This window comes from Corapipo altera, unplaced genomic scaffold (assembly GCF_003945725.1).
Source record: "Corapipo altera isolate COAL_440 unplaced genomic scaffold, ASM394572v1 1b, whole genome shotgun sequence".
NCBI lineage: Eukaryota > Metazoa > Chordata > Aves > Passeriformes > Pipridae > Corapipo > Corapipo altera.
Window position 1 is genome coordinate 13,727,837 of NW_020884881.1, and position 21,409 is coordinate 13,749,245.

At 36.7% G+C, this 21,409-nt stretch overlaps 1 protein-coding gene across 10 annotated transcripts in view; it reads right to left on the reverse strand.

Moving 5' to 3' along the window:
- PCLO (piccolo presynaptic cytomatrix protein) overlaps positions 1–21,409 on the reverse strand; it is a 339,234-nt gene that overhangs the window by 109,568 nt on the left and 208,257 nt on the right. For all 10 annotated transcript variants that reach the window (XM_027639939.1, XM_027639938.1, XM_027639929.1 and 7 more), the window contains exon 10: positions 11,282–11,407. In XM_027639939.1, the coding sequence (XP_027495740.1) occupies positions 11,282–11,407 (126 nt within the window). The remainder of the gene's footprint in view (positions 1–11,281; positions 11,408–21,409) is intronic.

Sequence of the window (21,409 nt, forward strand, 5' to 3'; positions counted from 1 at the left end):
AGAAACGTGAAGTCATAACTATCTAATTTTATGTGATAAGCCTCAAACATATGCTATCATCAAAATTACAAACCTGGATAAAGAGTAATCATTTTTAATCAACATTTTGCTCTGTTTACTGTCAAATTATATGATCACCTGTTTATTTTGTCTCAAAAAAAACCTGACAACTCCCATCCAAGATTTTCCTAATCATACCTTATGGATGATCTAATTAAGTTTTTGGAATGGAACATGGTTCAAGAAATTTGAAATAAAGCTTTTTTGCAGGTTTTTTTGAGAGTCCTCATGGTGTTTTTCTTTCTTTAAGCTGACTTCTAAAACATTTTTTGTATTTACTTACATAATGTTCTTACTTACTATTGCAAAACTGATTGCAGAAAATTATTGTTTCCTTCTTTGAGTTTCTTTACCCTTTCAGTTGAATAAGAAAATCACTGTGTCAGATCAGATTAGGTCAGAGCAAAGTACAGTCCAGTTCAGCATCTCCTCTGAAAACAGTTCATACCAGATGCCTCAGAATTTGTTTAGAAAACTTTGGAAAATCTAGAATAACTTGATCACACAACTAAATTTTTTAACCTAAGTACCTCCAGAGATTGGTTGATTTAATGTAAGAAATTTAGGAAACATTTTGTTTACCTCTATTTCCTCTCCGCGTGTTACTCGATACCTACAGAAAAGAGACGCTTTGTGTATGTGCCCATGTCACTTTCAAAAACACTGAAGGCAAGTTCTGTGACAAACCATTCCAAATTTGTGTCCAAGCCATCTAAAAGACAGATAATGTTCTACTCTGACACTTCCATTAGTTCATCTTTCTTAACAGTAAATTGTTAAGAATTGTTAATAATGTTCCTTAGGGTTTTGGAAGACTAAATTTGCATACATCTATCTAGAAAATACTTTGAAAAAACAAGTAACTAAAGAAAGTCTGCTTGCTGCAGTACCTAGTTTTACAGGCAGAAAAATGGACTGTCTGTAATCCTCTTTACTGCTGAGAAGTGTGCCTTGCAAACAGCTAACACACCACCCCCAAGAGAGTCAGTGGCAGTGGCTGTTTGGTCACCTGACTTTCAGCAGAACAAACTCTGACAACTGGGGACAGTTTGCCTTGGGCACTGGATATTTGCTACGTTTTACATCAATAAAGCACTCCTTGTAGTGGCCAGGTTGGCGTAATGTTCTTGGAGATCCAGACTTCAGGAATGGGATTGAAGGTTAAAATTGCCACATGTAGACACAAAATGTTTTAATACACTTTTTGGAATCCAAGGGCAGGGAAAATTGTCCATAAGGGCATAGCTTTATTTAACCTCCTCTTCAAGATGACCCTCACTTTGATTTTTTTCACACTGCAATCACATCAGACTTTTAGTCTGCAAGTTTCAGCCCACAGTAATCTGCACAGTTGGAAATCGAATTATAGTATTTTTAGCTTCCCAGTTCACTGGGAAGTCACTATCAAACAACACAGTTCAGTGGTTATGCAAAAGGTTTTTTCACACTGTAGTAAGGTTTTTCTTCAGGAATGCCCACGTATGTGAGCCCAAATAGATATTCCTTAAAAATCAGGAAATTCCTAATTTTGTTTTATGAGATGTGCTCCATCTTACCTAATGTAAGCATGCAGCATCTAAATTTTAGGTTGTGAGTCAGTTCTCCTAAAAGAAATACCTAAGTTCCCTACACTGTCAAGGTAGACAGGAGGGTGCGTTTGATAACTTCTACTGGTAAGACAAATTGCCTTCAGTTTAGGTACTGAAGGATTTACATTTTCTGTTTTCTTTGTAAATCTGCTATACAGAAGTTGGCCCTTGAAAACAGAAGACAAGAACCAGAGCAATACAGGCACATATTTTTGAAGCCTCAAGTTGAAATTCGACTCCCTTTCAGCACCCACAGTAGCTGCTATGCAAAGGGGCAGGCACAGTGTCTGTGTGTCTCCTTGCTTGTGATATTTGCCTATATATCGAGTACAAAATGATCTAGAGAACAAATCTCCTCATCTATCTCTTGCAATCCCAGACAGACTGCCTTTGTTTGCCTAAAGTTGTAGTTTTATCCCTGAACTTCTTGGGACCAGTAACTAAACCCATCACTATAGATGAGATTCTCTGTGCCTGCCAAGCTGGTTCTGCACGCTGTATTCTTCTCTCCAGTGTTGGTCAAACCAGAAGAGTCACAGCCCTCTTGTCACCTCTGCCAGTGCATGTTGGGAACATAGAAACAGGAAACATACCTACATCTTCTGACAAATACTCATCTATTTGATTTTAATATGGTGTTATAAAGTAATATAGTAATGCCTGGCCTGCAACCATGTCTCTGATGTAAGAATGGACAGATCATACTAAAAATAATGGAAGAAGGAATTAAACTCTTTTATAAGGCAAATGAACCTTAAAATATAACTTTAAGCAAAGCATATCCTACATCTGTTCAACACACTACAACATTTCTTCCTTCGCAGTATCAGAATATAGCAAGAAACTTTCAAGAAGAGTAAAGAGGGGAAGACTGGGACCACATGGATAGGTGGTATCTGTCAGTGTCTGAGGAAGAATCTCAAAGAATTCATGACGTGTGTGATCCCGGGGGACAGCAGAGAGCTGCATGGTGTTAGCAGGAGCCGAGAGGAAAGCTCTGTGGGTAGTCTGATGACAGTGCTGCCTGCTGCTCTTTCTGCTGTGCTCAGAGAAACAGGGTTTCAGGCACATTCTCTGGAAGTACTGAGGACTCTTTCCAAGAAGTAGCCGGATATTCTTTCTAACAGGAACTGTTCGTCGAGGTCCTGAAAAATAACTGCTGTCAAAAGCAGTGTGCCTGATAATTACTAATTGTATAGCTCCATGAAAGTACTTTACAATACCTAGTAATACTTTCTAATATGATCTTAGTGGAATGTTATTGAAAGCTAGTTCTGACACCAATGACATTTACTAGTGATTTTCCGCAATTTCTGTTATAAACCATCTGATGAGTGCTTTTAGCCTGACCTTTGTGATGGTTCTCCACTTCATTACCTCTGGAACGTCTAGTCACTGTGTTTGCATCTTCTCTCTGTTTGAAGCATCCAGGTTATTTAGCTTGTCTCTATAAATCAGACTTACCTATTTAAGACTAAACAAAAACTCCCCATAGAGGTATTTTGATGAAACTATTTATTTGTTATTAGGAATCCAATTTCCTGGTGCAATTTGTATGACATGCCTTTTCCAGCAAAATTGGTTTTCAGCAATAATTAATTGTTCAAGTTATTTTCAGAATTCTTGATCAGAAAAAAGGTATAAACCATACTAAGTATATGGCACATAACAAGGCTAAATGCAGGAATGAAAAAATCTGTAACTGATGTTATGCAAGAGGACATATTTTTACTGGTCATAATACATATTAATTTCATGCTGCTTTCTCACAGCATTACAAAATTTATAAGTGCTCCATAAGTTTTCTCTTCTGCTTTAGATTAAATTAAAAAGGATTCTGAAAGTTCAGTCTTTACAGCTGTTCAACTACTTCCTAGATCCAAGTTACTCTCTAACACCTTTTTTAAGTGTCGATTTCTATTGCAGGAAAATTAAATATACAGCAATGGCAGTTCTGGGCAGAAACATTACAAACCCATATTACCTGGTTTATCTCACTGGAACTGGTATTTGAGGTACAGAAGAAGTTTTCTGATGAAGTATCCTTGTAAAATCCAAGTTGTATCATTCTGACACCATAATATTAATCTCCATAAACTAGATGCCCCATATTGTGAAGCAAGGAAAAGTATTATTTTCTAAGTGTGTTTCAACTGCCACAAAACAGATTAAGTAAATAAAGTTGTGGACAGTGTTACAGTAACCAGCTCCCATAAATTTCCAAGCCAATTGTTTATACTGCAAGTCTTCTCCCGCTTCTTTCTGTAAGTGCCACATAGCTGCTGAAACAATTGTCATTCATTCTGGTGATTCTTATTTCATGTCATAGCTTAGCAAACGGTCAAACTAAACCCTCAGTACAACTCAACTCCTGCCATATCAAGAAGGGAATTGACACCCCTGTCAGTGGAATTGCTAAACCAGTATGAGAAAGGTTTCTGTCTTCCTTCCTACTCATTCTGTCAGTATGAGGTTAATTGCAACATCTAAGTGATACACTTTGGTAGGGTGCCCTTTCTGCTAACTTAATTTCCCTTTTAAAAAATAATTTCTAAATATTTTTTATATGCTGAATGCCCACTGCCACACTCAGTAAGAACAACATTACACATTTTATTTCTTATTATTTATGTGAAAGAAGTACAAGGCAGAACATAACACATGGATGAGAGGAGCACAACTATGCAAGTGAAGATTTACAGATGATAGGAGGCATTTATGGGTTTGTTTTGATTGTCCTTTCTAAAGAGCTTGAGGGCAAAGCTTACAACCCAGTGATTGTATTGCCTGTTATTTTATGCACACTGACTTTGATAAAGACAATTTCTGCCGGGACAGTTAGACCTGAGCCTGTAGCCCAGAGGATACGTTGAGAGCAAGCTCACTTCTCTTTTGATCGCACAGAAGAACCATAGACAGCCCAATAAATCACTAAGAATAATGCTCAGAGAGCAGGATAAAGTTAATTCTTTGTTTTCTCCAATGCAGTAATAAATTAAAGTAGTCAAACTGCAAAATGGAAGTGCAGGATGGGAAGACTATTTCTGTTCTTTTGAGACCTGATCCACATTTTCTTTAGAATTTTTCCTTCCTTTCTTGTCTTCCTTTTAATTTCTTTTCATCATTTTCCAGCTTCATCACGGAATCTACTTTCTGCCAAAAGTGTAATTATCAGAGGGACTCAAGAAGGGATGCTGGCTCTTCACTATCTTTGCTTCATGGGGACTAGAAAACCTCTTTTCACTGTGATGCCCTGATCAATGTTTCCAATTTTAGCTGGCTAAACAGCAAGTAGTGCTCACTAAAGAGTTTTTAAAGCTTGGAAGATCCAGCGCCTCCTGCACTTCCTGGTAAATGACCAAGACCGGCCAGTGTTACACTTGAACCCATCTATAACTCAGTGATAAGAGGGAAGTGTGACAAGAGTAGGAAGAAGGACAGTGACTTATTGCTTCTCTTTTGGCTTTTCAACAATTTAGGTGCCCATGACCATTCCAGTCACATTGTGTTTTCCAAGCAACATGCAAAGCACGTCTACGCTATGACAAGAGATAGCTTTGGTGAGATAGACAGCCATTACACATGTTATTGCCCTTGCAAAAGACCTTCTGAAATGGTCTGATCTTGTTATTCAGCACTTGGTGCTATTCAAAGTAGCCCCAAAATATCTCAAACAACCTACAGAAAAACTGTTAACACTTTCTTTATAATCCTTTCAGTGACTGGTCAATAATCCAGTTACATGTCCCCCTGCCCTTCTGAGAAGACTTACAATAAATTGTGCATTTCCAATGCTACTAAATAACATGCTTTAAGATGACAAGGACTTAAAAACTTGAAAAGCTGTGATTGAAAACTTATGATCTGAAAACACATGAAGGAAAGATCCTCGGGGCATGGCGGAGGTGAAACAAGCTCTGGAAGCTACCTAGTTGGCACTTTTACCTGGAGGAGCAAGAAAGCTGCCTGTATTCAAAGTTGTCATTGCCCAGAACTCAGGAAATACTTTGCAGATGATACTAATATTCCAACAGCCTGTCTCCAATACTGCTTATGGCCATATAAATAAGATACATCTTATTTATACTAGAAAACCCACATTGTCCATCTCTTCTCTAGTCTGCTCATTAGGTTTATTTACATTCTCCTCAGATGAAGCACCGTAGGTAGTAAAAATACTCTTTTTTTCCAGGTAATGCAGATTTTGTCCACAAAAGATTGCTCACACACCATGAACCTGTTGTCTGTCTTTCAGCTTTCAGTTGCAGGCTTCCCTAGACTTAAAGTTTCTACACAGGGCTCTCATAATTCTAAGTCTCTCTTATTTCAGTCGGTGTTCAACTGACTGGTATTTTGTAGTAGATTTTTACCTAAAATAGCACTCTTCAACATCATATATATCTCCTTATACTTTTATCGTAATTTTCTTTTTTATTAACTGCCTGTCATGGAAATAATGAAGAAGTGTGGTAATGATACTTGGGTGCAAAATAGACAAGAGTCCCAGTGAGTCTTGATTTTTTATTCTCTGCCTTTGAAGATATTCTCAGTATACATTCTTCTATTATGAAGCCTGAGGATATGGGATGCTTGAAGTGAACTAGGTCAGAAGCCAAAGTCCACACTATGGGTGAGAGTTGAAGAGCATTCTGGTTAAGGCAAGCTTCTGACACGGCTTCCTGAGTCTGCTTCCTTCATCAGAGAACTGAAGGTGGGGAGTGGGGAACTAGGCTGCTCTCTGAAGTCCATGGGGGTAATCCAAATAGCTTTTTTCTCCTCTTTACTATCATATTTCGCTATGTGTGGAAATCACATCCCACTGGTCTAGATGTTGCTCTGTTTTGTCAGTAATAGCATTATATTCTGGCACACCCTGTTCATCTCGTGTCATTCTTGGTGTAGGAAGCTGCATGGTGGAAAGCAGCAAACACGCTTCTTCCCACACTGGCTTAAGATTTGTGATAAAGTGTTCTTTTTTGACACTGTGGCCATGGTCCATGGTTCTAAAGGATAATAAGCTGTGCCATCACATAATAGTCCAAAGGAAGGCTTTTAGTTTCAATTTGAGGAATGATTCTAATGCTATTTGTCCTCGCATTAGGGCACTAGAGTGAGTGAGTTTTGCACCAAAGGTCTTCTTACAAAAGTAAATTTTGACACTTGAATATATAAGAATATGTAAGATTTTTGAAAGACAAAGGAAAAAGATACATGAATAAGTAGGGATAAGAGGAATGGGGAGACTTCAGTTTTATTTCCTGAAGGCATCTTAAAGTTCTGAGATTGCACAATTTTCTAAAGATGAAAGAGAGCTCTGGCATTCCAAGTAAAGACCCACTCATTCAAAATACTCTCCTGAGGGGAATTGGCCATGTGGCCTGGGGAAATTCCAGTACAACTAAAGGTAACCAACCAATTTAGAAAACTGATCACCTGTGTCTTAGCAGATGAATCTAAGTCTAAAAGATACTGAGTGCTTTTAAGAACTCATTGTCAATCTTCAGAGTTTGATGCTGAGGACATTGCATGTGTTTTTACTTACTGTTGAACCTGCCATCAGGCTGCAGGTGGCTCTTAGAGGACCCTCACAGGAGCAATGTGTCTTGCATCCTGAGGAGAGTGGTTATTAATCTAAATCAAAACAAGTGCTTAAGGATTGGACTGAGGGGCAGGACACCATTAAATACCACAGAACCCTCACACAGCAGTGCATTTTCTCTTCTCTGACCTACTTATCAACTTTAACAGGGTGTCATTATCTTTCAGTGTCTGTACATACATCAGGTAGTTTTCCTTATAACATTATTGAACCAGCTTCAGGATGGGGAAGTTTAAAATATCCCGGTATCATGAATATTTTTATTAAATTATAAAATGTAAAATTCAAATGATTTGAATAGCATGTCTCTTTAGCTAGAATGGACTCTTTATATTCTAAAATTTTACAGTGAAGGCCTGTGACTCATAAGGTAGGTGGCATTCTTCCAAGTTATGTTAGAACTATTGTATTATTATATTTGCTGTAAAAGAGAAACTGAGAGTGCTATTTCAACATTTTTAATAATGAGAGTTTTTGTCTTCACTACATATGATTTTCCTTTTTTTAAGCCTGGGAAGATATTTAAATGAGGCGTACATATTAAAAATAAACACGCACACAGGTAAATTAGCAAAAATCTGACCAGTGCCAGGGTTGCTGTTGAGTGGAGTGTTAGCAAAGGCAGTAAGATCACCACAAATCAGGATCACCATTAGCTTTTAGACCATGCAAGTTTCCCAGAATTGCTAGGAGACTGAAAAGTCGGGAATATCTTCATCTCGGTCAGCATCAGATGGCCTAATTATTGCAACATAGTTTGCCTGGCTGATTGAAAATTCAGAACAAAGACACCTGTGGTTCATCAGTTCCCAGGCTCTCCACTCAGCCTATTCAAATGGTCCAGTAAGAAAACTGTAATGCTGAGAGCATCCAGCAAATTTTTAACAGTTGGTCAACACATTAACGTTTTATTTCTGCTCTTTACTCTAGGTTCTTCTGTTTCTGAAAAATGCTGGCTGAAATGCCATTCACTCAGTAGATTCACCAGGTGGAATATAACTGAACTGTTTCTGTCAACACGAGAGGGAGCACAGACACATCTATCAAACTGACACAGTCCTTGCACTTGATGAGCTCAGTGGAATGAGTCTTCCTCCTCCAGTTTTTGTTATGCCAGTGAGTGATGAATCAGAGATATTTTTGACATCCTAAAGCAATTCAAGGTGAGAGAACCAGGAAGACTGGTATTTGCCAGTAAGAGCTATAAATAAACTTTTTCAGCACTAAGACTCCTCCAAAACTATTTAAATAGGCTGAAATTTTATGGACTGTTATTCCCTAAGGATAGGAATGTTATCTGTATTTTAAAGTGTGTAGTTTATTTATATGCAGTGATACAGACAGCAGGTAGGAGTTTGGCTTCCTTCATAACCACAATAAATCCATCCTTGCTCCTTATGCTATTGATAGGATTTTCAGACCTGACCCAGTGTTTTTAGAATTAGAGGAATTAATTAAGTTGATGGGATTTTTCAGAATGACTCATGTTCTTAGAAAGGCTAATGAGTCAAGATATTAACTTGCAATTACATTAGTATATGCTTACTTGATGACTAGATGTATACTCTAACTTGTAGTCACAGAGCTTTTCAACAGAAAAAGTGACTCGTGATTACTACACAAAAATCTAATATATAATTGCATTTAGAGATAAAGACATAAGAAGTTTTCTTTATGTATTCTGTCTGTGATGTGAGAGACAACAAATAACTTGAAAAAGAAAGGAAGGACAGTCTCTATTTTCAGGTGCAATATCAGCAATGTTGGTAAGATCAGCAGTCTGGCTGGATTTACACAGATCAATATGAAAATGATTGAAGACCTCAACGCATTTTAGCATTTCTGGAGGGTAGAGTTTAAATGGGTACCGGCCATATTTTCATTAAACCAACCACAACTCACAGTGAAGTAGCAAAATATTCTTTGTTGATCTGTGATAGCCACCTCAAAAAACAAAAAGTAAAGTAGAGGTAATACTTAAAGGTAAATGACAGTAAGAGGAAGTGTTTGTCTTGTATGTCATAGTAAAGGTACATTCTGCAGGAAGCATTTTTTCTCTCTGACAGAACATTTGACACATCAATACTAAAACATATTCCGAGACATTGTGTGGACAAATTCTACAGATGAAATATAGTGATTCTGATGGAGTTGATTTATGCCAACATACCCAAGTCTAGGATACTTTTATAAAGTTCAGATCAGAAACATGACTGAACATATGGTGGGAGACTGAAACAAAGGAATAAATATTTTACCGTCATATTCATCTTTCTATAAAATATGAATAAACTTTCAAAATACATTATATGAACAGACTGAAAAGCAAATTTCTATGTCAGTAGTTATTGTAAATCCAAGATGTTCTTGACCACTGCTGAAATGTACCTATACAGTGAGTGAAGAACTTTTTTAAACTTCAATTTCCAGACAAATTCCTGACAACATAAACCACAAGACTGCAGATAATTTGAAGCAGTAACTGTTCATTCTCTTTCTTGAAATGTCCAGTCTTGGGGAAATGTTGAATAACCACATTTTCCTCTTTACTTGCTTGGTACTGAAACACTGCATGCATGATCTAGCACTGTTATGAAAGACCTACTTTTTTGTATGGAGGGAGCCAAAACAAATACTTGCTTCAAAACACACTAAATTAAGGTCAATTCTTTCATCATTTGTGCACAACAAATAACACCATTCTATCATTTGACGAGTGAGATAATACTCATTAAATAAGAATGGCAAAATCAACTCTATAGGCCAAAGACCAAGATATTTCTGTCGATATGTATTTTCATTGACATTGGGATGTGTGAACTTTTTTTATGTATCTCATTAAAATATTGGCAAAGAAAACACCAAGGATGTAAAAAAACACAGGGTGAATGCAGGTGACACTATTTTGTAATACCCACAACATAATTAAACTATTCCTTGTAAATACATTCTTTAATCAATTTACTATATTTTTCTGTCTGCAAAGTACTTTTGATTTAATCATGACTTTTGTTGCATATTTACCATTCAGAAAATCTATGTGAATTGAATTCTGCCTGAGAGAACTATTCTTCCTACTTATCTTCTTTCTTTTTTAATTTTTCTCTGAATAGCTGCCTTTATTAAAGAAATAAAAATAATTAGTTGAATGAATTACAAACAAGTGTATTATATTTTTTCCCATGGATAGACTGACATTTCAGGTGCATACACACATGAAACAGGGAACTAGAAAATGGTTATAAGAAGAAAGGAGCATTCATGTCTTTACAGACAGAAATAAATTAATAGACAGACTGATCACATTTCCAATAATCCTGGAAAATTTATTGATAACTAAGTCAGATTCATTTCACCTGGCTTTAGTTGCTTAAAAGATGATGTGAAGTTTAATGTAGTTTTCCTAAAGTAAATGAAATGTGGAAAAAAGTTTTAATTCTTGAAATAAAGGGCTATGTTAGATGAAATAATTGCTCTTCTGTAGATACTTCCTCTCTGTTGCCTGTTGGGGCTGGTTGAATGATGATCTTAAACTGGACTAACATTAGGTCAGACAAATTCAATTAATTATGACTTCAGGGAACTAAAAAAAATAGTTAATGTATGTAACTGCGAGACAACTGGATCTGTTGTCTATTTTAGCTGTGTAACTAAGAAATGTAAATAATCTCAGATATAGACACTTAGATGACAAAACCAGGTTAAAGATCTTTAAAAGAGCACGTCCATGATATACACTGGTGAAATACAACCATGATATACAGTTGGACTCCAGACATATTACCCTATCCCAGAAGCAGGCAGCATGTTGGCACATGTTACACATGACGTAATGCTGTTCATCATGGCAATTTCCTTTGGCTATAGAAGTCATAGAATCACTTTCTATCAGTCCTTTTCTGCTTTAAGATTCATGGAGGTTCAGCCCTCATTCCTTACATAAGATTGCATAGGTTGTGCAAAAGAAAATCTGTATTATAGAAAACTCCCAACACTCCCATCGTTCCATTTTTTGATAATGCATCTCTCTTACCTTCTATTAACTTCCCCGTCTGCTCTGCATTGCCCCCAGGCAAGATCTTGGCAATGTAAGCTCCAATTTCCCCACTGCTCCCTGGAATTTCTTTCCCACCTACAACTCGGATTCCCAGTCCGTTGCCTGTGATCAAAAGAAAGAGAAAACTTTAAACAGAGATGAAACAATGAATAATTCACTGGAAAGAAAGGAAGAGTACAAGTCATCAGAGGTCACTGAAGGTGTCACCAATAACTTCTGGCTGTGGTTGGAAGACCAAGGTTAACTGCAGTTCCATCTGCCACTTTCCCAAAGACTTAACTTTGGGTAGATCTTCTTGAGTAACTACTGTATGACTGACATAACACAAATAACTGATTCATCAAAAATTACGTTGAAGCTAAAACTATCTTCTTCTGACAACCTATTTGCAGTATTAATTAAATTGAATTAAATTGCTAGAAATCAATGTGAAGTGTGGATTCAAAGGTTAGCTTTATCATTTGCCTACAACATGCATGCAATTTAGCTGAAAAATTATAATAGCTGAGCTTCTAGAATCACATAATTGTGGAGACGTTGACAGAGATCCTCAAGCTTGCTCTTCTGAGCAGTAAAGTATGTATTTTTACATGAATCTATACTTGCCAGATGCTATTATTTTTCTTAATTATTTGCTTTTAATTGACATATTTTACATCTAAGGATGTGCAAATTAACAAAATGGGAAAAGGCTACAAGCATCATCAAATCTTGTATATTCTCTCTTTTTTAAAAATTACAGAGATTAAAATATTTTCATCAGTCATTATTTTGGCTGGAGAGAAGCAGATCCCTAATCTCCCTATGTACAAAAAAAATGAGACTGAAAACAAAAGCTTAAAATACAGTATCATAAAGCTAGTCTTATGCATTGCTAATTTTTCATACTGTCTTGTGTTTTGTTTTAAAAAAAATACTTCCCATACTAGAAAACCAAATTTCTTCTTTGAAGAAAATTTCATATGAGATGATTGTCACTTGATCTGGTAATATATAGGCTGACTTACCCACCTTTATGGTAATGGTTAAATAGTTAATTTTCAATTTATTAATTTGATAAGACAAACCTGCTGAGTGATTAGAATAATCAGCTATAGGAAGGTCACCACACCACCTCTTTGCAAAGCTTTATCTTTTCAGATTAAGGTAAGGCTTTTTCCTCATAATGCTATTAGTGTTTAGTTTATTTCAGAAACAAGATTGCCACATTGAGTTTCTGACCAAAACTGTTTCCACTAGTTTTTCTATCCCAGTTTAGCTAAATCTATATCATTTGTGCCTCATCTTTCCTTATAATTTGATATTTTCCAAATATTTTCATTAAAGGAGACTGATTTTTCAGTGTAATTGGAACAAACTGCATAGTTATTTTAAATTAACTACCTTATTTCACTGCAAATTGCACGAAGTGAATGTGTACACCTACAAAAGCATTTAATCATAAGTCCATTCTTAGGACTTAGAAATTTATGTGGGCTGCTCTGCACAGATCAAACCCTACAGAAAGAGTCATTAATATGTTAGAGAACTGAGGCTCACAACTGGCAACTATTAAGTCAGCAAATCCAATAAACAACTATTCTTAGGATATGACACACACAAGCAAGGACACAGCATCTTACTCTCAACTAACACAGTCAACATATGGAATTTTCAATATATCAGTAGGACTGGATGCTTTTCATCACAGGGGAGAGGACGTCCACAGGGTCAAGGTTTTATCATGATACACTATACTGGCACCTCTACCTCTGGTAGCTTATTTGTAACAGAATGGTAGAGAAGCATATATATATAATTATTTGTCATATAAATGAGTGCGCACATGATTTCAGAAGCAATCATATGGATACTTTTGCTAGGCAAATTTGAAAATCATGGTTGACATATTGGTTTAGATTTTGTAAATCTAAGGTGTTTGTCCATATTACTGCTAATAAAAGAAAGTATATAAATATATATGTTAATATATAAAGATTTTTATTCCTAGACATTTTTTCAGAGCTTGTGATTTTATGTTTTCTGGTTTTAGAGTCAAATGTAAGACTGACAGTATGTATTAGGTAAGAATATGCTTGCTAAAGGACAATCACAGGCATGTGTGTGTGTGTGTGTGTCTGCATCTGTGTCTTTGTTGCAAAAACATTACTAGAAGAAATATTTTAAGTTAAATTATGAAACATTCATTCTTGGTAGATAGAACAAATGACTTACTTTTTGCCCACTGAGCTCTAAGTGCTCTGTATTGACTGACAAAGAAATATTTCTTGGTTCTTGCTGTATTTTCTAATGTGAAGATGGGATTTCAAACCTGTTTATACTGTTTCTATTGAAAATATTGAGCTTACTACTTCTGTTTGAAATGACATTGCCCAATTTATCACCTTGAATGCAGATAGTTTAAAAGTATCATCCATCATATGCTTTCTCAGATCTTTTTTCCCCTTGTTTTTTGTTTATTTTTTTACTTTTGAGTCTTAATTTCCATCTCTCAGGCTATTTTGATATAAGCAGACATTCATCTTTCAAATTTAGATTTTGAAACTAATGAACTACTGTTTTCTTCTTTAGAAGATATGAGACCAGTTAGCATCAGAAAGCAAATCACTGTGCTTTGAATAAGAGAGGGCACTTTTCTGAATTATGAGTATTGATTTCCATGAAAAATATCTTCAGGAAAACATCTCTTCAAAGGGGATTTTATACATTTAAGATCCAGTGCTTTTTAGAATCCTTCAAAGAAGAAGACTGCTAATTAATTGCAACTGTTTTTACTGATGTCCCAAGGCTGTGATCCTACTCTCCCATCTAATCTTAACTAAAGCTTTAAGATGCAGCATGCTAAGCTAAAAAAAAAACAAATAACCAAAACCAATCACCCAAAACCACCATAACCCAAACCCCAACAAGATAGATCATGCAACTAAATTGGTTTTATACTTTGATAAACAGAAAAAATAAATATGAATACTAAATCATTCCAGTTAGCTTGTGAGCCACTGATTTATACAGCTCAACATATGAACTTTGAAGCTTTAAGTCACCTGCCCAGTAGATGAAAGAAAGGTGGTAGATGAAGTTTTTCTGGATTTTACTGTGGCTTTTGATACTGGCCCTCACAGCATCCTTATGGATGAACTGTCCAGCTGTGGGATGAGTGGATTCACATTGTGCTTGGTGACAAACTGGCTGTAGGGCAGAGCTGAAAGGGTTGTAGTGAATGAGGCTATGTCTAGCTGGTGACCAGCCACCAGTGGCGTTCCTCAGGAATCAGTTCTAGGGCCAGTTCTGGTAAATATATGTGCAAAGGGTCTGGATGCAGGAGTTGAATGCACATTAGCAAGTTTGCTGGTGACAAAAAAATAGGAAGTGCTGTTGACTCCCTTGAAGAACAAGAGCTTTTTCAGAGAAATCAAGGCAGATTGGAGCATTGGGCTATGATTAATGGGATGAAATTTAACTAGTGGAAATGTTGTAGCCTGTAGCTATGACACTGGGCACAAGTATTAATGGGGACACTGTAGATCAGCCCTGCAGAGAGAGATCTGGGAGTGCTAGTCAGCAGCAGCTCCATGTGAGTCAGCAGCATGCCCAGGCAGCCAAGGGAGCAAACCCTGTCCTATGGTCCACCAAGCACAGCATCACCAGCTGGTCAAAAGAGTGATTATCCTACTCTGTTCAGCATTGGTGCAGCCTCACCTTGAGTATTCTGCAGAGTTCTGGGCCCCACAATTTGAAAAAGATGTGCTTGAATTTGTCCAAAGAATGGCAACAAAGCTGGTGAAAGTGCTGGAAGGAATGTTCTGTGAGGAGCATCTGAGGGTTTTGGGTTCATCAGGTTTGGAGAAGAGGCTGTGAGAGATGACCCCAATGACCTCTACATCTTCCTGAGGAGGGGAAGTGGAGAAGGAAGTGCTGAGTTCTTCTCCCTATTATCCAGTAATAGGACTTGTGGGAATTGTTCAAAGCTGTACCAGAGGAGGTTTAGACTGAGAAGGTGGTCAAAGACCAGAATGGGTTTCCTTGAAAGGTGGTCAATACCCCAAGTCTGTCAGTGTTTAAGAGGCATTTGGACAATGCCCTTAATGACACACTTAAAACTTTTGTTCCACCCTGAATTGCTCAGCAGCTGGACCAGACAATTGTTGTAGGTCCCTTCCAACTGAAGTTATTCTATTCTATTCTATTCTATTCTATGCTAATGAAGACTTCAAGTGTTTAATAATTGCAGAGTTGCTTTTGAGAGAAATCTATACTTAGAGAAAAATATTGAATGGCCATTAGCTTTTTTGCTTTTTGGCAAATAACCTACTTTGTAACTTTCAAAAGGAATTTCACTTGTCATTTCATATCCTTCCAGATATCACAGGCTGTTTCAGTGATGCATATTCATAAGATGTATATATATATAATATATATATATACACACATATAAAAATTATATATGAGTAGTGAACAACACCTTGACACTTATCAATTCTGTCACTGGTGACCTGGCAAGCATCACTGCAAAAGTGTTTTAAAAATTCATCACTCTTTTTTTCTTAATTGCACCATGAGATACTTTCTGTCCTATTAGATTTGTTTATTTTGAACTGGTGTAGTTCACTGTGTCTCAGACCACTATGAGATCCTGTCCCCTTGTACATTTCATTGTGTCACAGTAGCAACACAGCAGAAAGACCATAAATTACTTTCGCTGGAATAGGCCAACTATAATCTGAGCTCTTCAATTACAGTTTGGTCTTTTTTATTCCTAATAGAGATAATAAAGATCAGATTGTTGCCAATCTGTTGCTACTGCTCTGGTCACAGGGAAGTTCATGAAATCTTACCGTCTTTTTACTACTTGCTGAGCAGCTCCATTATAGCCATTAGAGTACAAACAGCCTAGATTTCCTGGAACTATTTCAGCGTACCAGCAATGATTAGACTTGCCTTTCCAAACAAATGCCTATAACCCGTTACATAAGATAAAGGTTAAAGAAAAAATAAAGGAAAAAAAGAGCAGAGAAAAACTCAGCTACTGCAGGCCAAGCAGGCTTTTGCTGGTGTTTATGGCCCTGTTTTTACACAAAACTGAACATAATTTTCCAGGGATGTTTTCTCATACAAAAGTAAATAAAATTCCAGCACCAAAAGCACAGACTGATTTTGTTTAATTATTATATAAGTCCCATGCAGCAGCAACAACTTCTCGTACCTGACCCAGAAACTCTGTGCAAACATTGTTCGTGTGGTAATTCAAGCAAATATTTCCTCTGGGCTAATTTTTCAAAGTATGAAACCATTTGTCTGTCTAATTAGATGAGCAAGAAAAGTAAAGAAGCAATTAGAATGTACAACAGATTTTCAGTAATCACACATGAGTTTGTGTGAACTTGAATAGGAAACTGCATGAGCGTCAGCAGCAATTTGACTTTTGTCATAGTTAGAAATAGAGCTATATGAATTTTTAATAGACTTTTAGGTGACTGAACTTTTAAGAAGGATGTTAAAAAAAATGTTACTGATTTGGATTTCTGAGAGTCTAAAAGTATAACCTTCAATATGGTAGCTGACAGTCACTATTTCTGTAAACTCATGGTCATTTTACCATCTTTGGATATTGCGTGCTTTGAAGTTGAAACTACATATAGAATTGAAATGGGAAAAATTGAAATAGGCTTAAAATGCAAAATGCAGGTCTACAACGTGTCTGAGTAGTTTGAAATGGAAGATATTCTTAAATCTAAAAATAATGGGTTTTATCACTTCCTAAAAAAAAAAAAAAAAAAGAAAAGTCAGACCAGAAATGATGAATTATAGAAAGGAAGGACAAGGGTGATCTTTTTTTGGGCAATGGTAGCAGTTAGAAAAATGCATGACAAAAAAGAATGAAAATGAGACATGAGTCATGAAACATTTTGCAATATACCAGTGTATCATGCTATAGCAATGAGAACATATCAATCAAATCAAACAATATAAACTCTTCCAACATTATTTGGCTGTGAATGGAGACAGAACATACCTTCCTCCTGTGTTCATTTACTAGATGTTATCTCCACAGTCCTCCTCTAGCCTTATCTAGACAAGACATAAGCCAGGGTGCTGGTAGGCCCTTATCTGCCAGAACAATTTTACACCATGTTCCATTGTCTGTATGGAACAAATGTGTCAGCTACAGAAAAAACAGCCATCTCTTCTCTTGGAGAGTTCAGAGTTAAAAGTACCATGAAGAAATGCAAGCTCTTTATTTAGTTATCATAGCTGTGACAAAGCAGTCTCTAAAGTCTGGAGGACAGACAGAAAGGAAGCATAAAAAAATAAACAAAACCAAATTAGCTCAGGTACGTGGAAGGCAGCAAGAAAAATAATGTGTATAATAAAATCCAGACTATATTTTTATTTTCATTATTATTTCTATACAATTCGATACATCACATGACGATCCATATTAGAGTTTGGTTTGGTCTAGATAGGTACAGATTGTGCTCAGGGGAATTGTTTTGGTACTTCTAAAAAAAATTAGCTTAAACGAAGTTGTTTCCTAGAAACATGATTTAGCCTACTCAGCTATTGCATTTCTTGATCATTGGCAATTAAGGGATAAAATAGACATGAAGTCAAATCATGAGCCAATGAAATTCAGATATATTGCAGTTGTTTTAATAGCACAGTGATGATTCATATCAGCTGCAAATCTGCTTCATTCTGATTTGCACACTGGTTATCCTCCTGAAGGATCATAAAGTGTTTTATGATTTAGCATCTTGGAGTATTAATCACATCTACTTGAAAACAAGACACAGGTCTCTTCTTTTTGGATGATCTGCCACATCATAATCTATGGTGTCATCTATGATAGACTGTAGCTTTAAAACTGTAAAAACCCCTGTAGGCACTGAGTTTCATCTGTGTTTACTGGCAGATACCAATGGCTCAACAGATGCCACTGACTGACAGCTGAACTTCCTTGTTTAAAATGTTAGTTTTGAACTCATCCATTTATATCAGCCTTGGTATCTAAGAAACAGCAACATAATTAACATGAGTATTCCTTTTATGCATTATATATATATATGAAATATTATAGATTACTTTAGGAAAAACATTGTTCTGCATTCAATGCAAAAAAACAATCACTGCTTCACAAAATGGCTGAATTACAGACTACTGGAAGCTGTGAGAACATTGCATTGTGTTTGTCTCGGCCTATATTCTTAAATACCTTCTGTTTGAACCACAATGAAGGGTTAAACAAACCTTATGTCTGACCTAATAAGACTGTGCTTACGTTTACTAAATTTGGGAAAAATTTACTATCAGTGGTAAACAGTGATAAACAATTACACTTGCTAAAAATCTTGTCCAGGGTGCTGCATAGACTTGTGCAACTTACAGTCATGCTAAGAAGAAAACAAGAAACACATTCCTCTCCATTTTTCCTTACTTCTCTAGTAATCATGGTGCTGATATTTGAGGAACACAAAGGTTGTATCTATTATAAATTATTTTTATGAAGCTGGTAAACTGGAAGAAAGGGTTAAGAGTAAACAGAAATGTTACTCTCATATCACCTATCAGGCAATAGTTCACGCTATCTATGTGGAGTGCTGATACAATCCCAAGATAAGACATGCCAACATTGACAACATTTTCTTGAACATAAACATATATGCAGACACAGTGAACTTACTCACTCTAAACTTAGATTCTAGAGCACCTTGAGACATTTTAGCAATGACTAGAAAGACCATACAGCATTGATCGATCTTGTCGTCGGGACTGCATTACTCAAAACGTGATCCACACCCTTCTCCATCTGTTCTGAATTTTCTCTCCCTTTGTCACTATGTTCTTACCCACACAGCTTTATTTAGTGAGCAGGTCTGTATCTAAACACATACAATCTTTTTCCTGTTCTAAAATGGAAGGACTTTTAAAAAAAAATCACAAAATACCTTAGGTTTGCACATAGTTATAGCTAAGTGGGGAAAAAAGAGATTTCCTTTATCTAGTAATAATCTCTCCTGTTTTATCTTATTCCCATTGCCTCTTGTCCTCCTGCCACCTGTGTCTGTGAAGAGCCTGGCTCCCTCTTGTTGATAAGACCCCTCAGAAAATGGCTCTTCTTGAGGTTGAACAAACCCTGTCCCTCAGCTGCTGCTCTCAGAGTGGGTGCTGCAGCCTCCAACTACCTTGATGTCCCTCTTCTGTACTCTCTCTCCTCTTCATCACTGTCTTGCTTGTGTGGGGAAGGCGCAACACTGAGCACAGTATCTAGACAGCCTGGCATGTACTGAGTAGAAGGGGACAGTCACTTTCTTTGTTACTGGCATGCTCCTGGTATCACAGCCCAGGATGCTGTGGTACACCTTTACTGCCAAGGGGCATGATGTGCTGTCAGCAGAGACCTCCCCCAAGGGCCTCTTCCACAGACCTGTCCCCCAGCCAGTCAGTCCCCAGCTTGCATCACTGCCCAGGGCTCTTTCTTTCCAGGTACTAGATTGGCAGCTGTCCTTGTTCAGCTTAAAGTTTCTGTTGGCCCACTCCTCCATCCTGCCTCGGTCCCTCTGAAGGGTAACCTCAAGGATATTCCCCCAGTTTGATGTTATCTGCAAATGTTACAAGAATGTGCTCCATGACCTCCTCCAAGTCACTGATAAAGATCGTCCCACAACAGGGTCTTCTGTGATACCCTACTTGTTACCTGCCTCCAGGAAAAGCACAGCTCGTTAACCACTGCCCTCAAAACCCAACCATCTGACCAGTTTTTTACTCATCCGGTTGCCCAGACATCCAGACTTTTACATCCCTATTCCAGGCTAAAAGTTAATATATAGAAATGCCTGATGTCTGGAGTCTCTCTCAGCTTACTGCAATATTGCAATTTCAGTCCAGCATCACAAAACTTTAGGGAATTTTATGAGGATGAATCTACCACAAAAGGCAAACTTTGATCTGTTCAGGCAATATGTCAGCCAATTGTTCATGTCTTCACTAAAAAAAATCTATCTTTGTGATATTTTTAATGTTACAGTAGTTTCTTTTAGCTCAAAGCTTTTTATTAATGTTCTTCTCAATGAGAGGGAAAAGTTGAGTAGATTTTATTGATGTTTCCCCCAGAGTATCAGGAAATCCAGTCATCAGAGAAAAAGGATTAACATGCACAGTGCACTGCTGGCATATCACGATTTAGTGACTACTTAGTTCTTTACTTCTGTTGTACCCAGCTTAGGGTACCAAAAAAATGTAAGAAGGAAGCATCGTGGACAAATAATTTTTCCACATTTAAAAGCTGAGGAGTTGAAAAAATGATTTTTAGTTGTTTTTTTGAAGAGTAGGTGTAAATGTCATAAGATTTCTTATGTCACATCTTATTTGTGATATACTCACTTGATGTCACACAAAATTAATATTTCTTACTGTAATTTGATTAGTAAAAAGTTGAAAACACAGCATTTGAATTAAGTACATAATAATTTGCTAGTCAGCTTGCTGTTTGTTGACATTAATTCTTTCAAATGCCTTTTTTTTTATTTCAGGGACAAAGGTAATTTATTTACCTGCATAGCTTTTTCCTTTAAACACTTTAGTCCTCAATTCTCTTTCAAGAGAATGGTATGATAACTTTTTTCTACCCCCTAGAATAAACTGTCCAATTAGGGAAATTTTTAGCCTTTTAATGTATAAAATATATATTTTACTTATTATATTCTCAAGCTAATGACTACCACTGTCCAAGGCATCGTTAAGCAGCAAAATTAAAACATTTTCGCAGAAAACAAAAATACAATTTCTAATCTAACATGCAGATTAGCTCTTTCCTATATCTTACACTTTTGCCTTCTTAAATTGTATCTCTTAGAAAAAAGTATATTGAAGTGACCAAGTGTGGGCTGATTTCTTATTTTGTGTGTTGGGAGTAATTTCACATCATTCGGGGGTATCTATCTTGGATAGCTTTGGCTTCATCAGCCTTGACTGTCTAATGCCAGTTTCACTCCCTTTCTCGAGGAACAGATTTCTTCAAGAATGAGAACACTTTCTGGCTAACTTTAGATTATACATAGAAAATCTTGCTGACAGCCTCCCTCCCCCAATTTTTTTTTACTAAAC